This window comes from Anas platyrhynchos, chromosome Z, assembly GCF_047663525.1.
Source record: "Anas platyrhynchos isolate ZD024472 breed Pekin duck chromosome Z, IASCAAS_PekinDuck_T2T, whole genome shotgun sequence".
Classification (NCBI taxonomy): Eukaryota; Metazoa; Chordata; class Aves; order Anseriformes; family Anatidae; genus Anas; species Anas platyrhynchos.
This window is the reverse complement of record NC_092621.1, coordinates 3520735-3538635: the sequence shown is the minus strand read 5'-3', so window position 1 is coordinate 3538635 and position 17901 is coordinate 3520735. Positions and strand designations below refer to the sequence as shown.

The following is a 17901-nucleotide window of genomic DNA, read 5'->3' as shown; positions in this document are numbered from 1 at the left end:
AAATCACAGCCTGATCTTCCCACAGTGTGATTACCGGTTACAGGGTAGGTAATGCCTTCTGGTGGCTCTGTTCACCAACGTGGGTTAGATCAAAACCCCCTGTATGACAGTCACCTCCAGCCTACCCCTTCAGAGCTTGGCTGTAGACAATGTTAGTCACCCAGCTCCCTAAGGAAGAGAAGCCTCCCTTCCGCTCTGACTGAAAAAAAAATATCTATATATCTATATATCTATATATAGATATATAGATATATAGATATATAGATATGAAATATATATATAGATATATATATATGAAATCTAGAGATATGCATTTTTCACTCCTTATGTACTTAAAGACATGCTACAAAGATGCACAGTAATCTTCAAGATGCACAGATGAACTCATACCTGTCGCAATGGATCATGGAAACCCCAGGAAGAGTTTGTCCTTTGGGGACTACAGAGCCTCTCTGCTTGACTTAGGGAAGGTCTGTGGGGATGTCACATGTGGAACAGGGATCTGCACGAAACCTGCCTGCCCACGTGCCAAGAGGTGCTGTAACTCCTCGTTCTATTCATCACGTCCAATCTCAACCAGCGTATTCTCCTCCCCACCTGCTTTATCCAATTTCCAGCTTTAAAACACCAGTATCTCATTTACTTTGGAACATGACCAAATTTCATCTCTCGTGCCCCACAATAGGCTCCATCCTACTGTGCTTTAAAGCAATCTCTTTCCAAAAGGGACCATGCCCTAGACTCAAACAACACGAAGGGGGCTGTTCTCTGACACCGCGGCACTCTCTTTGCCCGGCCCCAAGTTGCATCTCTTTTTCAACTCATTTTCCAGCTGCGTTTCCTCAGCATCCCCCCTTTCACCTCCTCTGCATTGAGCAACTTCCCTCCTCCGGTGCTGCCTCGGTTTCCAACTTTGCCTTGACAGGAACATGAAGCTTTTGGCAAGGTCCCACCGGGGACACGGCCACTCGTACAGATGCTGTGGGCAGGGCGTATGAAGTGATGCAAATTGATCTATTGTTTTCTTCACCCCCACGCATGGTGAGAACTGATAAGAACAATGCACTGCCCAAACCGCTTCTCCTCCACGTTATCAGCCTCCGATCGTAATCCCAGGAGTCAATGTCACCATCCATCACCCTAAATGAGCGTGAGCTCCCCTGGGCAGCGGCCTTATCACACTCGGTATCTAAAGGGCCATGCAAGGTTATGGCAATAGAGCAATTAAGTAAAGGTTACATTGTACTGAAAGTGTTAGCCCTGGCTGTTTGGGAACACTTCCCTCTTATCAGAGATCAGAGGAAGCAAAAGTAACTGCATTTATGTGCTACTGCTCACACGCCTCTTCCTGGCACCTCACCGCTGGGACCTTCCAAATTGGCAGATCCCAGCCCCACCACCACGGGAAGGGAAACCACCAGCCGTGGACACCTCCCAGCACGGACATGAGTAAGTGGCACAATCTGAAGGCAGGACACACGCTGGAGAAGTGCTGAAAGCAGTTTGCCATTTATTGCCACTGCACATTCATTTGCTACCAGATGTTTCCTGAGGTGAGGTTAAAGAATAAACACGCGGGCAGTAATGTTCTAACACTATGTCCTTTTTAGCCCCGTTGTCTGCATCAATTAAGATATCAGAACCTCTCAGCAAACTGAACTTTAGAAGAACAACCCCAAATAAAACAACAAAACAACCCCATCATCAGCTTGCCTTCTGGGAAACCCTTGCCAGAGACAGCAAAAATGATTGCAGCTGCTTCTTCTGATACAGGTCACTCCATCAGGGCAAGCAAGGATGCTACCTTCATTTCACCTAACTCCTGTCCCAGCCAGAAAGGAGCTGTTCTTGCCATGTTAAGAAGTGAAGGCCACCTCTTTCAGTAGTACCTATGGTCATGCACTGCAACCTACTCATCGCGGTCGCCTTAAAGGCAGAAGGGTCTGCAATGCCCTTGAAATCCATGTTCCTTTGCCTTATAACTCACATGCAATTTAGAAAATCCTGGGACAATCAGATCAAGGCTGTCAAGGAACATTGTTTCCGGATGCAGTTCATCACAGTGATCACCCAGACTTGCCTCATTTGTCACCTCAGCAGCTTGGCTCCATACCCACAGCTCACCTCTCCTACAAGGTTTTCCCAGGGTGGCTGGGCAGGGGCTGCGAGCACCAAGCCTTCCCTCGCTCCTTCCCTTATTCCACATGTGGTAACCTGATGTCTAGCTCAACTGCTGTTATTTGGAATTCACTTCAGGAAAAAATGGATGAAAACAGCACATGGTATATTAGAAGTTATATACCGGGTCAGATGAGATGATGTCACCTTTGTCCTTTTGACAAAATCTTGAAAGCGATGACTTTCACACATTTCTTTAGCTGTATCTAGGAGCAAACATGATAGCCAGATGCCCACAGAGCATGGAGAACATCTGGCTGGCACTAGCAGGTGAGTGAGCTGAGGAGCATTCAGAGCAGCTCTACCAATATAAAGCCTCAGGTAACACCAGGAGGAGAAATCCAGCTGAAGACTGACAGTGAGCAAGGAGAAATGACCAAACAGTCCAGGTCTTGATCATATTTCAGGTATGTGACAGCTTAGGGAGCTAAGGTTAAAAGAAGTTACATTCTGCGTTTGGATAAAAGAAACGTTACAGGCTGCCAGAGACTAAAAAAAAACACCTAAACAAAACAAAACAAAAAAATAAGATTTTGTTGTCCTGGTTTTTGGTTTTTGGTTTTTTTTTTTTGAGAAGACACCATACTGACCTTCAGTCTAAACAGGCTGGGTATGGTATTTGAGGCAAAGCAGAGTGTGGACCAAATGAAAAAAGGTAGAGAGCGACATCTTTGACAGGTGGGTTTCTACTCAGTGCCGTGGATCTAAGTTGAAATGCTTTTGAATCCGCTTTGGGTCTGCAAGATGTGACAGCACAGAGGTGGTGTTGCCCAGAGCTCAGCCCATGCATCAGTCCCACTGCTTTCCTGGCAAGGAGCGACGTGCTAAGGGAAAGCTCAGGACCTGCTGCTGATACCATGCGGAATAACGGAGGTATTGGCCCACACTGCTCCCCTATCCAAAGTGTAAGGGAACACATTTCATCTCAGGAAAGAGCTTTGAAGAATTTTAAATCTTTTAAATTACCAGCTGGGCTCCTTCAACAAGGAAGGACAGAGTACATAGACATCCACAGCCCCACTGCAGGGTACGGTAGGAAGTGGGGGCTGACAATTCAAGTGCCCTTAATCAGGCATGTCACTGAGATTAGGTTACAAGGCAGATCTAGTGTCCCCCTTTTGCCAGCTGGCTCAGCTCCTTACTCAGATTAATTCTCGCGTCACACAGAACAGACCTTTGGTACTGACCAGTGCAGGGAAATGAACCCTGGGCAGTGCCTGCCCAGCTCTGCCAAAACCCCACACACCACTGAGACTCTAGACAAGACCTTTACCTAGGAGGTACCTGCACAAGTGCTCTCTAAGGAAAGACACTCATCATTTAGCATTATTAGTTGTATGAGCGCATGTCTGGGGTAGGAGGAAGGACAGTCAGTGGTTAGTAAGCTCACTTAGGTCCAAGGAGCACTGGGTTCAAGCTTAAAATTTTCCATCGCTATCTTTAAGCAGGTACACACCTAAGGGGTTTGTGAGTCAAAGGTCTCTAAGGTTGTCACTCTGAAAGGTCACATCAGGCATTTTGGAGCAATTAAATCAGGTGTACCTACGCTATTAGTTAAGCTTAGTGCCAAGCCCAGTGCTGAGGTCAAACAATCCCACTTTAAAATTTGCAAGTCTATAATAAAAGGTTGGATTACCCTGAACTCTGGTGTTGCCTGAAGATGTGCATGTGTTGTCATGGCCCCAGGCTCATTCTCTCACATGGCTTTGGCTTACTTTGCTTGGTACAGGCAAAGGTGAGCAAAGCATGTCCCTGCCTGTAAGCACACATCCCAAGCCCTGTTCTTCCTGCTCGTGGCACAAAGGCTTTGAACAGCCAGCAGGGACACAGAACCACAGGGCTCTGGGAAATCTGACCTGTTCTCCATCTCAATACACAAACAGGATTGTAGGAATCAGACATCTTACCAGAGATGCCGCCTATTTCTTCCTCCATAACAGATGGGAGCTATGTTTTTGCTACAGCAATTGCCTGCTAGGTGAGAAGTACCCAAATACCCATGTAACTGATTTTCAGAGGTGACAGGCTCAGCAGCACCCCTGCTGCTGCTCATCAATTCACTGCTGCAACTCCGGTGATGGAACAGCCCAAGATGCTGAGGTGACACTATGGCAAGCAGAAGTGTTTCCCAGGTCAGGAACATTTGTAAAGGGCTAAGCCAAGTCTGTAGGCAAGCAACTGAACTTGCAAGACATCTAAATTGGATCAGCAGGAGCTTGACGCAGCAGTGATCATGTTCTGCAGCGGTGCTCAGCGCCAAGAAGCAAGATCAGTGTCACCTGCAGGAAGGGTGCCTGGCTTGACACCCTCCACTGCATCTCTCCCTTTGCACTCCAGGTACTTTGCTGCTGTTTTTTTTTCCTCCAGCTGTGCAAGGATCAAGCAGATGCACAGGAGAGATTTGCACAGGATTGATCCGCAGCCCATGGCAGCTCCAAGAAAGTCAGCATGGCTCAGCTTCCTCCCTGCTCAGCTGGCAGAAGCTACTAGGGAAAATTCCTCTGGGCCCTGAGCTTCACCTCCCAGCTACTCTGTATGCCCAATCCCCCTTGGGAAGGGTGCCAGATTTGACAAAACATGAGGCTTTTGCATCGAACATGTACAGACTGGCATGCTTGAATGAAGAGAGGAAGGGCTTGCAGACTCCACTGTAGTAATTGAAGTAGAAAACCTTGGAACTGGAATTAAGACTCAGAGGCGGGAACAGACAGTTCCAGTCTGGTCCTTGTAGCAGCAGGTATGCTATCAGTGAAGGCACACATGCACATGCACAGAGGAAGAGCTCCTGGCTGCAAACCTGGGGTCAGGAGCACGAGGTCTGCCGTGCCCATCTCCCACTGCCTGAGTAACCTGAGCACATGTCGCAACCACAAAACCAGACTGGTGCTCCCATCAGAGCAGCTGAAGGCAGTGTGAGCAGCCTCTTACAAAGCTAAAGGGCCCCATCTTCCAAAGCTGGCCTTCAAAAAAAAAAAAAAAAAGGATTTTCTGAAGGGCCAGATACAGCCGTACAGGTGAAAGGAACATGACATGGGGACCATCAGCTGACAGAGAGCATGCCATGAGCTGGCCATAACATTGGCAGCACGACAGAGGTTTTTCTCTTTCCTTGGTTGAAAACTTGCCATTGGCCTACATTTGGTTGCTACATAATTTAACCTAAAGTTCAGTGATCAGGCTCAAGCAATGGGCAATCTAACAGTGGGGAGTCCTATTGGGATGGAGGAATTAAAGGGGATGCATGCTACCCCACAAGCACAAGTGGATAGACAGTGCTCTGAGCAAGTAAAATGTTGGTATTGCATGCTGTAAGAAGGATCCCAGACACTAACAACTGGGATGCTTCATTTTCAGGGAGCCACCAAGCCCAGTATAACATTTCTGGATCAGTTCTTGAATGTTTTAGGTTGAATGTTTTCAGCTGCAGGAAAATGTCATGATCTATGAAAACCATAAACCCCACTGTAACCGGTATGATCAAAGCCTCCCAGGATGTGGGAACAGAGAGCCACGAGATGTCACTGTTGGCTGATGTTTTGTCCTCGCGTGTCACAGTCAGGGTGGCATAAAAAGCCAAATGTTTTAATTGCGGGGAGCCGGGTCATCTCAAGAAAAAGTGTAAAAAAATATAAAAATAAAATAAAATAAAAATAAATGAGTAAAGAAAGATTGGCCCTCACACTGGCATGTGATAGCCATTATGCCTACTATTATAGGTGTAGGGGGCATGCAGCAACCAAAGCAAAGTGCAAAACAACTGAGTTTCAAAGGGCCAGAAGGCCAGCTAGCCCATACCGCCCCTCTGTGTTATCAGTGCCCTGCACATTACGGGGCTGAGGTGTTTGAAGTCAGTGGGGCCTTGTGTTGCAGATGCATTTTCATTAAGGGCCATTGACAGGCAGCACCCATCCAGCTAACATGGAAAAGCAAACAACCTGCTTGGATTGATCAATGGCCCTTAAGGAAGGAAAAGTTGCTGCTGCTAAGAGAATTGGTTAAGGAACAACTAGATGCAGGCCATATAGTGCCTACGACAAGTCCCTGGAAGTTCCCCAAGTCAGTTTGCGATCCTTAATAAGTCTGGAAAGTGGCAATTGTTACAGGACCTTGCATCCTCTGTTACAGAGTCCGTGCATTCAGTCACCGCACTGAAGCACTGAAGTGGAAGCAAAGGCCCCGGGTGACAGTCTGTGAACCACGGGGCATCAACAGAAGCTGACTAGGACCATTCCTTCACACCCATCCTAAATCCTTGCCTTGAGAATCAAGGTGGCTTTGTGCACATCATGGCAGTTAAATGAGTGACATTAGCAAAATGCTGCTCTGAAAGACAGGCTTTAAATCAAATCACACTCAATGAATCTGTGCAAGCGTGATTGCTTGAAACATGGTGAACAGCCCCACTGGTACCACACAAGAAGAAAACTGAGTCAAGCTCCCCTGCAGCTAGCAAAGCTGCCTGAGAAATGTTTTATAGGAGTGGAGGACAAGACTCTGCTTTCCATTTTACTTCAGACTAGCACCTTTGCTGTGACCTTCTGAGAAAACCTAAATCACAGCCTGAGAGCAGAGACCATTGCTTGAAGAATTCTGGGGGGAGAAAAAAATATCTTTCATCTGCTTGGCTGTTTACCTAAGCTGCACACCCCTCAGCTAAGTGGAAACAAGATGCTGGATAATAGAGATGGATGGTTTCTTATTTATGTATGTTGCATTGTCAGGGTTTTCAAAAAACCTAAGAATGCTAGTATGGCAAAAGACAAATACAATTTGTTTGCTGAAAAGTGTGAGAGAAAAGATAAAGGTATTCCTGGTGTCTCTATTTACAAATAAAGGTTCAGGAAGCCTGTACAAGACACAAATCCATCAGCGCACAGAGCACTCAGCAGTGGACACCAGGCATTGGTACCCAAGTATCAGACAAGTTCCTAACACAGCCCATCCCAAGTACCTTAAGCTGGGATTTGTCTTCATTTACACCACAGGCACAACCCTGAACTTCTGCAGACACTGCACAATTCCAACCACCCAAAGCATTAATTCCTGACCACCAGGCATGGTCCAACACATGGCTTAAACACAGAAGCTGCACGCATTCATCATAGCATGTTGTCAGCAAAGTAAACAGTTTTAGAACAAAAGACCACTTTTTTGTTTAAACAATGCAAGTGAGGCTTGAGGAAATATTTTTTCAGAATGGAGTTTGAAAAACAAGAGTTTTTTTCCCCTTCCCCACAAAATTTCTCTGCATTTTTCTTAGATGTTTTTGTTTACAACTTTTTTTTGGCTGACTCAACTTGTTTTCAAATATTTTGACTAAGGATTTTCAAATCCCTCTTTTCAAACATTAACATGATTCATTACAAATAGCTGTCTCAAGATGGGAAAATAAAATCTGTCTAGAGATAAAGCCCAGAAGATTCATAAATGGTGCATCAATTTACCAGATATTTGCCTAGAAGATGTTGGAGTAAAACAGGACTGAGGGAGAGGGTCATGCTGTCAGCTGCTCCTTACATCGATAAATCCTGCTCCACCGTAGCAATGTGCTTCACTTTAACCTTTTATTTCAGTCCACTCAACCCCACTGTGCCAAGAGCAGTGACACACTTAGGCAGAGCCACAGCACCAGAAAGCTTACATCAAAGGGACAAAAATCAAATAGCCTAAGGAGAAAAACAGGGAAGGCAGAATAGGCATGTAACAGATGACATGCGGGTGCAGGCCTCTTATTTACTGTTTCCACCTCTCACACCCTCAGGTTACTCTGCAAAAAGCTACACTTATGACAGCACTGCATCCTGATCCCCCTGCTGCAGGGGGACGTGCACAGGGATGGAGCAGGGCTCTAAGCCACTTGAAGCAACACCAACACCTGCTGCGTAGTGGTGGGTCCGAGCCCCAGTAAATAACAATTAGGAAGTCCAGGAAAACATAAGTCACCCTCACTTTGCAGACACTTGGAGAGCAACTGATTTTGATCAGAGCACAAAAAGGGTTCGCAAAGCAGCAAACATACCTCATGCTACCAGATCAAGAAGCCCCCTTCTGGAGGTTATTTGCACGCCAGGCTAGCAGGGAACTCGCGGGGAGGCAGCAGAGAGGAGCCTTCTGCATCAGTGCTGGAGTAAAAGCACCACCTGCCGGCTGCAGCAGCTGCAGACAGCACCCTCTTACCTTATCCTTTGGAGCCCTCCAGTGGCTGGACAGCCGCATCTGTCTGTCCCAAATCCTGCAGCTGATGCTGTCCCCTTCCCCAAGCAGGACAGAGGCAAAAGGGCCCCTCAGAGGCACAGCTGCTGGGGTGAGAAGGGGCACCAAGGCATCTCCCCTTCCCCTGGTCGGAAAAGCAAACCTCAAGCTAAGCCCGGACAGGGAATAAACACTTCAAGATTCAACTTAAAATTACGGGGTCACTACCTGAAGCTGGGGCTTCACAAGCCCCGAGCTCACGTATCAGCAAACCACACAGAAAGTTCCCTTCTGGGTTTAGCTTTTAACAAAGAGCATTTGCACAAGGGTTCTGGGCAGGAGATGGAGCTCAGCTTATTGCAAACACAGGATGACAAGAAGGAAGGGAACAACTCGTGGCTCAGAGCAGGGTACCTGGTGGCACTGCCAGACAGGTCATAACTGAGGCCCTGTGCCTGCTCAGGGTGTTTTACGCCCAGGGATGACCACAGCCAGCAAGCACAAGGGTTTAAGCACAGTTGTCCTGCAGCTTCCCTGCTGAACTGCCTCAAGTGAGGAGAACAAAGGTCTTGCTACTACTCATTGCAGATTGCAAAGGCTTCCTGAAAGCCGGTCCCTTCTGTCCCATCACACACAGAGGATGTCTGCAGCCCCAGCCTGCAGTCCCCGTTCCTTAGCTGGAAGATAACATCCTGATTCCCTCCGCAGCCTTTTTCACATGACTGACCACAGAACTATTAATATCTGAACCCAGAGCTGGTGCAGCCGGACCACTCATTCCCTCCAAGGAGGGGAAAACCACAGCTTCTCCCATCCCTGGAAAAACCTTTTGGGACAGCGAGAGCAACAGCTCAGATGTAGCAGAGACAGTTCTTGTTTGCTGATACACCCCCGTGGAGAACACCAACCAGCATGAGAGAGTTCAGCTTATCTCTTCTGTGCCTCCTTTCCATCTTCAGGAAGGGTGAGTTCTGAGCTTGCTACAGTTCCCTGTCCGCTCAGGGCTTTTCTTCCCGTTCTAGTCAGCATGGCAGGGGAACTGCTTGTAACAAACTCTAAGAACAGTACGTCCGTCACGTTGCTTAAAAGGATCTTGAAACACCAGGTGCCTGGGCGAACACTGGAAAAACTCAAAAGCTTGACTCAGCAATTCTCAGAGAGGCTTCTGGTCTGTATTGCCTTTTTTTTTTTCCTTCCATAACTTGTGCAGGGACTTTATCTTCAACTAACTTTCCTCTACGTTGCCTGTTGGATGCAGCGTTTTCACCATCATGCAGAAGCAGTTTCACGTTCCTCAGAGTTGTTATGCAACATGCAATTTACTCCAGCTCCACTGAGCACTTAAGCTCATGGTTAACTTCAAGTATATACTTAGTTCTATTAAAGTCAATGGAATTTGGTTAAACACGTCAATTTGTTTGCTAGAGCAGGTGATCATCTGTGATGCTCATTTTGGGAGTTCCTCTTGCAACTTGTGTAGGCTTTTTGGTTGTGACCTTGCCTGTTTCTCAGGAGAGGAAATCCCAGGAACAAATGGAGGCTGGATAAGTAGCAAGAGGAAGCTATGGAAGACCTGTCATGTTGATGCTTTAATGTTAAATTATACTCCAGAAGTTGACTAATCCCTCCATGCATAACGTAGGGTCTTCTGGCAGGCTGTTTTAAGAGGCATAAATGGAGCCGGTGACACAAGAAGCACTTGTTGTTAACATTATTTCTAATGTGGAAGGTGAGGGAATGTTTATGTGCCAAAAGAGTGGTGTTCTTCGGTTAAGGTACTTTGGTTATGGTAAAAAAATGCAAACCAAAAAAAATCAGAAAAGCCAGAATCTGCAGTTCTCCAAAGCTAAGGGGTTACAGTAACACACTCAGGAGCTACCCAAGCCATGGCCAAGCAGCCAGTGTTGGCCACATCTCTCTCCCAGGAGGCCAGGAACACCAAAAGCAGTGGCAGCCCTGGATTTGCTGTGCTCAGAAGCCTGCCCCTGATCAGAGAGATGGGCAGAGAACCGTGAGGACTGACACCACCCAAAACACAACCGATCAGTGGGGAAAAGACATGAGTTTGTAGTGTCCAGATAAGCAATGGGAAACAAGTTAGAAGGCAACAGAGTTCTTTGTTTTTACCAGTAGGAGTCAGGTGATTAACCTGGCAGCTGAATGCCCGCAGACCACAGGGAGGGCAGCAATGTATTTATAGAAGGTCTTCACATTTTTCCCCAGTTATTCTCAGGTACGGAGGGGACACCTCCTGATCAAGTAAGCCATCAAGTTTTATAAGACAGGAAGGCAGCCACAGACACTCCTGAAGCCACAATCTGGTGCTACGGCTGTTGTGACAGCGATACAGTTGATAGATGCACATACCCATACAGCAGGAGCTGTCTGTAAGTGCTGTTTGTTGATGCTATTGGTTTTGGGGGAAGGGAAATGGACAAGATTGAGTTCTCCCTATATACTTCAAGGATGAGGAGCATTCATTCAGGTGAAAGACACTCATCACCAGACAGAATTGATCAGACCAGGTCTCAGCAACCACCTGCAAGACCTCTGCACGGGGAAAAATCCTTGGTGGATCAAAGAGCATCCATTTTCTGACCAACAACAGAGCAGATGCAGAAAGGATGAACAATTCCTCTCTTAAATACTGCAGATAAGTCAGCCCTCATCTCTTTTTGCTTGCAGGTGTGCAGTCCAATGGCTGGTCCATCCACGTCCCATCTGATGTTACTGGGGAGCTCGGGAAGATGGTTATTCTGCCCTGTACCTTCACACACCCCTACAAAACCTTTGACCGGACCCTCACTGCCATTTGGAGGATCAAGGAGCCTTACAACGGCACTGTAGTGTTCAAGTGCACCAGCCAGAGTGCCAGCGAGCTCTGTAAGACTGCTGTCAGCTACAAAAACAAGTACAAACTGTTTGGCAACCCCCGCCACAAGGACCTCTCCATCAGGATTGACAACCTGACCTGGAGTGACAGCGAGAGGTATTTCTGCCGAGTGGAGCTCTCCGGAGACGTCCACGACAAGTATGAAAGCAGGAATGGGATAAAGCTGCACTTGATTGGTAAGAAAACCAGATTGGTATAAGAAAAAAAAAAATAATAAAAAAAAAATAAAAAAAAATAAAAAGAGGAGATGCCAACCACCAGCCCAGAGGGAAGTTGGAAAGCCCCAGGATGCGGAAACTGATGAGATGGTGACAGGAGGTGACCTGAGATGTTCTTCCAAAGCATTGGCTTTTCTAGCTCCACTCAGCCCAGGGAAAAATTATAACATTTTGGCAGGGAACACTCATTGTAGTCTTCCAGTCTGAGATGATGCACGCAATGCAAGGAAGGGAATAGGAACAAAACAGCATAGGAACTGATAAGGAAATGCAAGCACAAGCAGGCCTGGATGGCAGCAGGGGCTTGGGAAGACAAGGTACCTGGCACCCATGTGCCACAGGTCTAAAATGATCTGGAGCAGGATATGTTAAGTATAAACTGCCTGACAACCAGCTCTGGTCAACAAAGGTCAGACCTGGGAACTGGCAGTCCCCATCACCCCCTGCAAGCTCCTTGGGCTCACCAGATCAGAGGGCACAAGGAGGAGCTTCACCTCCTCACAGTGCAGAAAGCCAACATGGCAGCAGGACATTCTGCATTCTCCGCTGAGGTAAAAAAAAAAAATAAATAAAATCAAAAGCCTGCCTTATTTCAGAGCAGCTCAGCATGGCACAGAGAGTAGAGCAAGCAGGGGTGGATTTCCTGCAGGGATCAGAGCTCTCTGCCTGCGCCCTCCATCCCCAGGGATCCCGCAGCACCGTGCCAACCCCCTGGGTTGCGATGTACCTTGCTTACAGCGAGCTCTCGGCCCCACTCCAGGTGTGCTCACTGATCTAGGGAGTGCTGGTAGATGTACGTGGCCTCAGGAACAGGCTCAGACCTCAGCCAAGAGCAGAGACAGTGTGAGTTGGGGGATTCTGCTTGTGAAGTGAAACTGCCTTGCAGCCGCCGTGCACTGCAGGCATCCAGACGAGGCATAAAGATGAGTTTGGTTACTCCTGGGCTGTGCTGCACAACCAGGGCTCTCTTGCACATATGGCAGCTCCAAAATATCCCTCCACAGAGTGGCAGTGAGCTCTGACCCCCAGAGCCTGCCTGGATATGATCTTCAGGGGAATGATAACCGGGTGCCATGCAAGTGTGGTGCCCAGGCTGCAGCCCACTTTGGGAACAGGCCCCTAAAGTGTAAGGGGCAGGGATGAAGTAATGCTTTAGAGGTCATTTTAAATGCCAAAACACAGGTCCATGGCACACACAACTAACGCAGCTCTCCTATGGTTCACAGTCCTCCAGCCTCACCCCCTCCTGCATTACAACCCTCAATAGGCCAGAGGGAGATGTGCTGCAGGTGGGTGCAAGCTATGCCTTTGCTGTCTCATCTGGCAAGTGGAAAAAAGCAATATTGAACACCTGCTTTTCCTCCACAAGGACATTCATTTAGCTCCCCTCAGTTTCCACGATGCCTTTGTGAAGTGCATGAAGTAGGTCAGCGGGTCCAGCAGGAGAGGACTGATGGGTGAGACGAGCTTGTTGTGTTAGCCCCACTTCCCCAGCAGGCAAATCCAGAGATCATGAGTTCTGCAGTAACTCTTAACTTTCTGCATTCCCTAGAAATGTTCTTTACTACCATTCAGTCACACAATCCCATACACTACAAATACAGGACACAAAATCAGGAACCCTGCCTTAGGATCAGTGTCCTACCCCAAAGCGACCAGGGAGCTACACCAGCTGTTGGGTGGTCACTACAGGGCTGGAGAACATCAGAAACGGGTTGTAGCAGAGAGCAGAAGTGGTCCTTAACATCGATTTGCCAAATCTGGCAAGTCTCAGGCACCAAGCAAAGGGTTTGCACCAACAGCTCCCTCCTTGTGTGGTCTGGAGGTCAGAGACCAAGGCGACTGCCAGGAGACAGCAGCAGGAGAGCACCATGGTTGCCTTCTCCAGATCTAGCTTTGAAACCTGACTTATTTTCCCTCTTCTGCTGTGATTTTTGCAGCTGCCCCCAGGATCATTAACATCACCGTCAGCTCCAACGGGGACCACACCTTCCAAGCCCGCTGCACGGCCGAGGGGGAGCCAGCGCCCACCCTGACGTGGAGCAGCCCCCACCACAGCAACCTCACCTCGGTCACCAGCACGAGCCACATCGTCACCAAGGAGCTCCAGTACCTGACGCACGACGGCAAGTACACGTGCACGGCAGTCAACAGCCACGGGAGAGCAGAGGGGGCAGTCTACTTCTATAAGTTCAGAGCATCCAACAGCTCCTTCTTCATGATCCTCATTTTCGTGCCGTTGGGAGTTAAGGTGCTCGTTTTGCTGGTGATACTGAGCCTCACCCTGTTCTCCAAAGGTACACCATCACTTCTTACCTCGGTAGTCGTTCTCCACCGTTGGTAACCACAGTGTGATGCAGCAGATAAAGTCAGACATTAGGGTGCACGTGCTGGGGGAGGAGGGTGTCTGTTCTGTGATTATATTAATTTCCATTCTAGAAAAAATGGATTCATAACAGGAAATCTAAGACCAAGTAGGAGGGACCTCCTAGCTGACCAGTCATGGCATGCAGATATGAGGTCTCACTCACGATGGTATCTTTAAACAGGCTGTGAAAGGTTAACAAACCAACAGGTGTGCGATTAGCAGAGAACCTGCTGCCTACAAAAACAGATTATTGTTAAGCAAACTGTTAACTAACCTCTTCCACAGCCCATGGGCAGGATTTACCTCTGCTGTACCCCACACAGTGGTTTGATCTCCTCGTGTTGGCAGCCTTCTTAATCCCCAGGGCATCTCCATCTGCACACTCCCCAGCCATCAGTGAAATCCCATCTCCCCACTGTGCTGGGGCCATGAGAGCAGGGAAACCCCAGGCTGATGGAGATGAGAGTGGGAAGAGACCTCCAGAGGAGCCCCAGGGTCACCAGCTGCCAGCCCGGCATCCCTGCTGAGCTCTGGTACAGGGAGGAGCTGGCTAGGAGGTATCTCTGTCTCCACCTCCTAGGTCACAGAGACATCACATCGCCGTGACCTGTTGACATCAGCCTGTCTCTGTGACATCAACTGGTGCAAGCCACCACTTGCCTCCAACTACTGAAGCTGTAGGATCAACCAGAAATACTTTGCTGCTTATACTCGAGCACCTAATTCCTACCCTGGTGGAGGTGCACCACAAAAGACCTTCTCCTGTTCACCAGAGTATCACAGTTATCTTCTAGTGCAGGTTCCCTACAGCTGCAGGGCAGTCCTGGCTCCCCGCTGCATTGCTAACTCACACCTCTCCTCTCATTTAACAGGTCCTTCCTCCACCCCAACCAGCCTGGCCCAGTAAGTGCATCCTGCCTTCTATTCATCTCACCCAGCAGGAAGGTGGAGATGGCCAAGGAGAGAAATGCAGAGAAATGCAGCTTATTCTTGGTCTTGGCTACTTGGGGCCTGACAGCAGGCTCCCGGGACAAGGACAGGGTTGGGCTGGTGGTGAAGCAAACTGGTGTGAGGGACCAAAGCTTAGGGACAACTGAGAACAGACATGATTGATTTGGGGACAAGGAACTTGGAGAGACAGTGGTACATGGGTGCAGCAGCAGCAGGAGATGAGCAGAATTTTAGGTGGCCCACAGGCCCAGGGAGTGATAGGAAGCCACATTAAACTAGCAAAAGAACCCCAGTCTGATGGGGCAGAAGGAGAGCCTGTCAGAGCTAGTGAGTTCTGTTAAACATGGAAAAAGATAAGGGAGGTACCAAACAGCCCACATCAGAGGCAGCCCAATTCTAGCACCCATCACACCCTGCCACAGTACCACAGGCATTTCCCATCACCCAGCACAACGCTACTCCTGGGGACTCCTGACAGCTGTAGTGACCAAGCTAGGGAGAAAGAAAAAAAAAAACTCTAAGGTAAATATACAGAAACAGTTCCTAAGGCCAGTACAATTACGTATGTTTGGGGCTGCTCCCTTCCAGCCTCTGTGATGTCGCCGCCTTCCACCTCACCCAAGAAACGTGGCCATCAGCAGGACACTTCAGTGTGCAGCATAAGGCTACAGCCAAAGAGGCAACAAGGAATTCAATCCTACAGCTGCTTTTGAAATAATTATTTGCAGAAGTATGGTTTTGCTGATTTAGGTGTCTAAATAATACTGCGCCTTTGGTTGTGCCTGTACAGATACATAGATGAAAGCTGAAAAACCAAGATCCTCCATGATCTGCAGGGACACCTCTCAGGAGAGGTTTGTCCCAGAGCCTCCTGGGGCTCTGAAGCAGCAGGAGATAGTGCTGAGGGTGCAGGGTTCATTCCAGATGCTTAAGGATGTAAAACACTGGTTGTATATCAGACACCAAAAACCACCAGCTGCAGGAGGCAGGACCTGTACCAGACAGTATTGCAGGGATACTTGGAGCTAGCTGAAGCCTAGCACTGCCAGAAACATGTCCTCACCTTTCTCACTTCTTCCACCACCAGGCCACAGCAGCAGGACTCCACCTACGAAAACTTTGACCGCAGACACAGCAGCAGCCAGAGCTTGCCAACAGAAAGACCCGTGGCAAGATGCAGCTGAGCACCTGGGCTGTCCCACATGCACCTGCTCGCACGGAGAGCTCCTCTCCCCTCTGTACAAAGCTGGATCACCTCTCAGTGCCTTTTCCTGCTGCATATAAGACTGCTGTGGACTGATGCAGGTGGTCATACAGGCCTTGCAGGTGTGTGTTTTCCATCTCTGCTGCAACTTACGAATAACAGAAGCCTTCAAAGGGAATAAAAGTGGAGTGGAGCTGAAAGAACAGAAAGATTTCCATGAGATGCCAGTTCTAACCAACCTGCATATTCCTAGCCTGCATCAGAGTGTTTAGCAAACAGATAAGTCTACTATTTTCTCATATCTTTTTGCTTTAGCATATATCAAATGTTACTTCAAAAAGTTTTCACCACTCCACTTGTCAAAACACGTGCAGGCTCCTAGAGCCAGCAAGTGAATTATTTTATGTTTTAAATATCAGCTGTAAAGAAAAATGCTACTGGAATTTGTAGTTTTTTTTATTATTGTTATCAATCCTTAACTTCCAGAAGAGTTTGTCTAAAACTTACCATTCAAGAGGAGTCCAAGCAAAAAAAGAGGTTTTCAGTTGGCTGACAGAGCTGAAAGCGAGACATTCAAAGGGAGGTCTGTATTTCAACTCTGCTGTGGCTCCCAATAGGAGTACCTGGTACACATGCCCATGTGCACACTAACAAAGCTCTGATACTCTGCAATAAACATGGTATGAAAACATTCCAATAAAGCAAACTACACCAGCTCTGTTTGTCTTTGTATGTAAGTGCACAAATAGACACAATTCTGTAATATGTGCATCCACAGTTGATCCATTTTATGGTTTTTGTTTGTTTTTTCCTGGTGAAAACAGCTTCTTAATATAATTTTTTTTTTCGAAATCTACATTGCAATATTATCTCTTTCTACTGCAATCTACAACACTAAAAGCAGCAAAAAAACAGTTTTTCTTCCACTGTCACCTGGATCTATTTAAGGCACAAAGAAGCAACTGCGCAATGTGGGGTAGGGGGAAGGATGGAAGATGCTGAGAATGCAGAATTGTTTCCAGTAATAAAAGAAGAAACAAGAAGTCAAATCTGTTGAGCACTATTCCGAGAATGAAGTCCAAGCCCCGAAGCGCACATTTGTGACAGTGGGATCTGATAGCTGATAAAATTGCAGCCCTGTTTTTGAGGAAAGCAAGCGTTTAAAGACTTATCACTATAGTGTCCACTGGGAAGCCAGCACATTGGTTTGTCACTGACACACATAGAAGTATCAGCTCAGTGAGTTTTCTATGCCTCTTAAAACCTCCTGCAGGATTATTCAATGTCTTAACCACGACATGCACTGCAGTAAATCATTTCCACCAGGATTACTGGACCAAGATATGGAAAAAAAAAATACCCACCTCTAATATATTTAAACAGTAATTTCTTAAGGAAGCTGTTTCTATGGTCAGGACAAAACCTGATATGACGTTTGTGTCAGTGGCATTTGCTGACAGCAAAGCCCTCAGTAATGATGCTGCACCACCAGCCCTGAAGGCAGGGTTTTCCTCTACTTCCTTCCACACTATCAGCTTCCTCCTCATTTAGGATAAAAAACAAATTCTGTTGTCTATTCTGGATCAGTTGTAAATGTTGAAGGAACATATCCAGGCATGATCTTAACATTAACACAACACTGCCACAGACGGCTGTGAAATGTTAAGATGGAATCATCATTTCTGCCATTACATAGATGAGCTTTCCCATGGGCTCTGGCCACAAAAACAGAGTGTTGTATCACGTACTTGCTAAATCCAGGACTCCCCAAACCTCCATCAACTGAGCAAAACTGCATGGCATTCCTCCATAATATTTTCTTCTCCAAGAACAGGCATGTTTTTATCAGATACAGTCTCTTCCAGCAAGTTGAAAATATCATGGCATTTGTCACAAA

General features: G+C 47.4%; 1 protein-coding gene across 2 annotated transcripts; it reads left to right on the top strand.

Moving 5' to 3' along the window:
- Positions 1-9152: 9152 nt before the first annotated feature.
- Positions 9153-16233, top strand: SIGLEC15 (sialic acid binding Ig like lectin 15). Of its 2 annotated transcripts, XM_038170557.2 has the most exons (5): positions 9153-9334; positions 11056-11439; positions 13422-13778; positions 14722-14752; positions 15888-16115. In XM_038170557.2, the coding sequence occupies exons 1-5, from the start codon at positions 9283-9285 to the stop codon at positions 15982-15984; spliced, it is 921 nt and encodes a 306-aa protein (XP_038026485.1). In that variant the 5' UTR covers positions 9153-9282; the 3' UTR covers positions 15985-16115. The 2 variants fall into 2 exon arrangements, with proteins under 2 accessions (XP_038026485.1, XP_038026484.1); XM_038170556.2 differs by lacking the exon at positions 14722-14752 and having other exon boundaries at positions 15888-16233.
- Positions 16234-17901: the final 1668 nt, after the last annotated feature.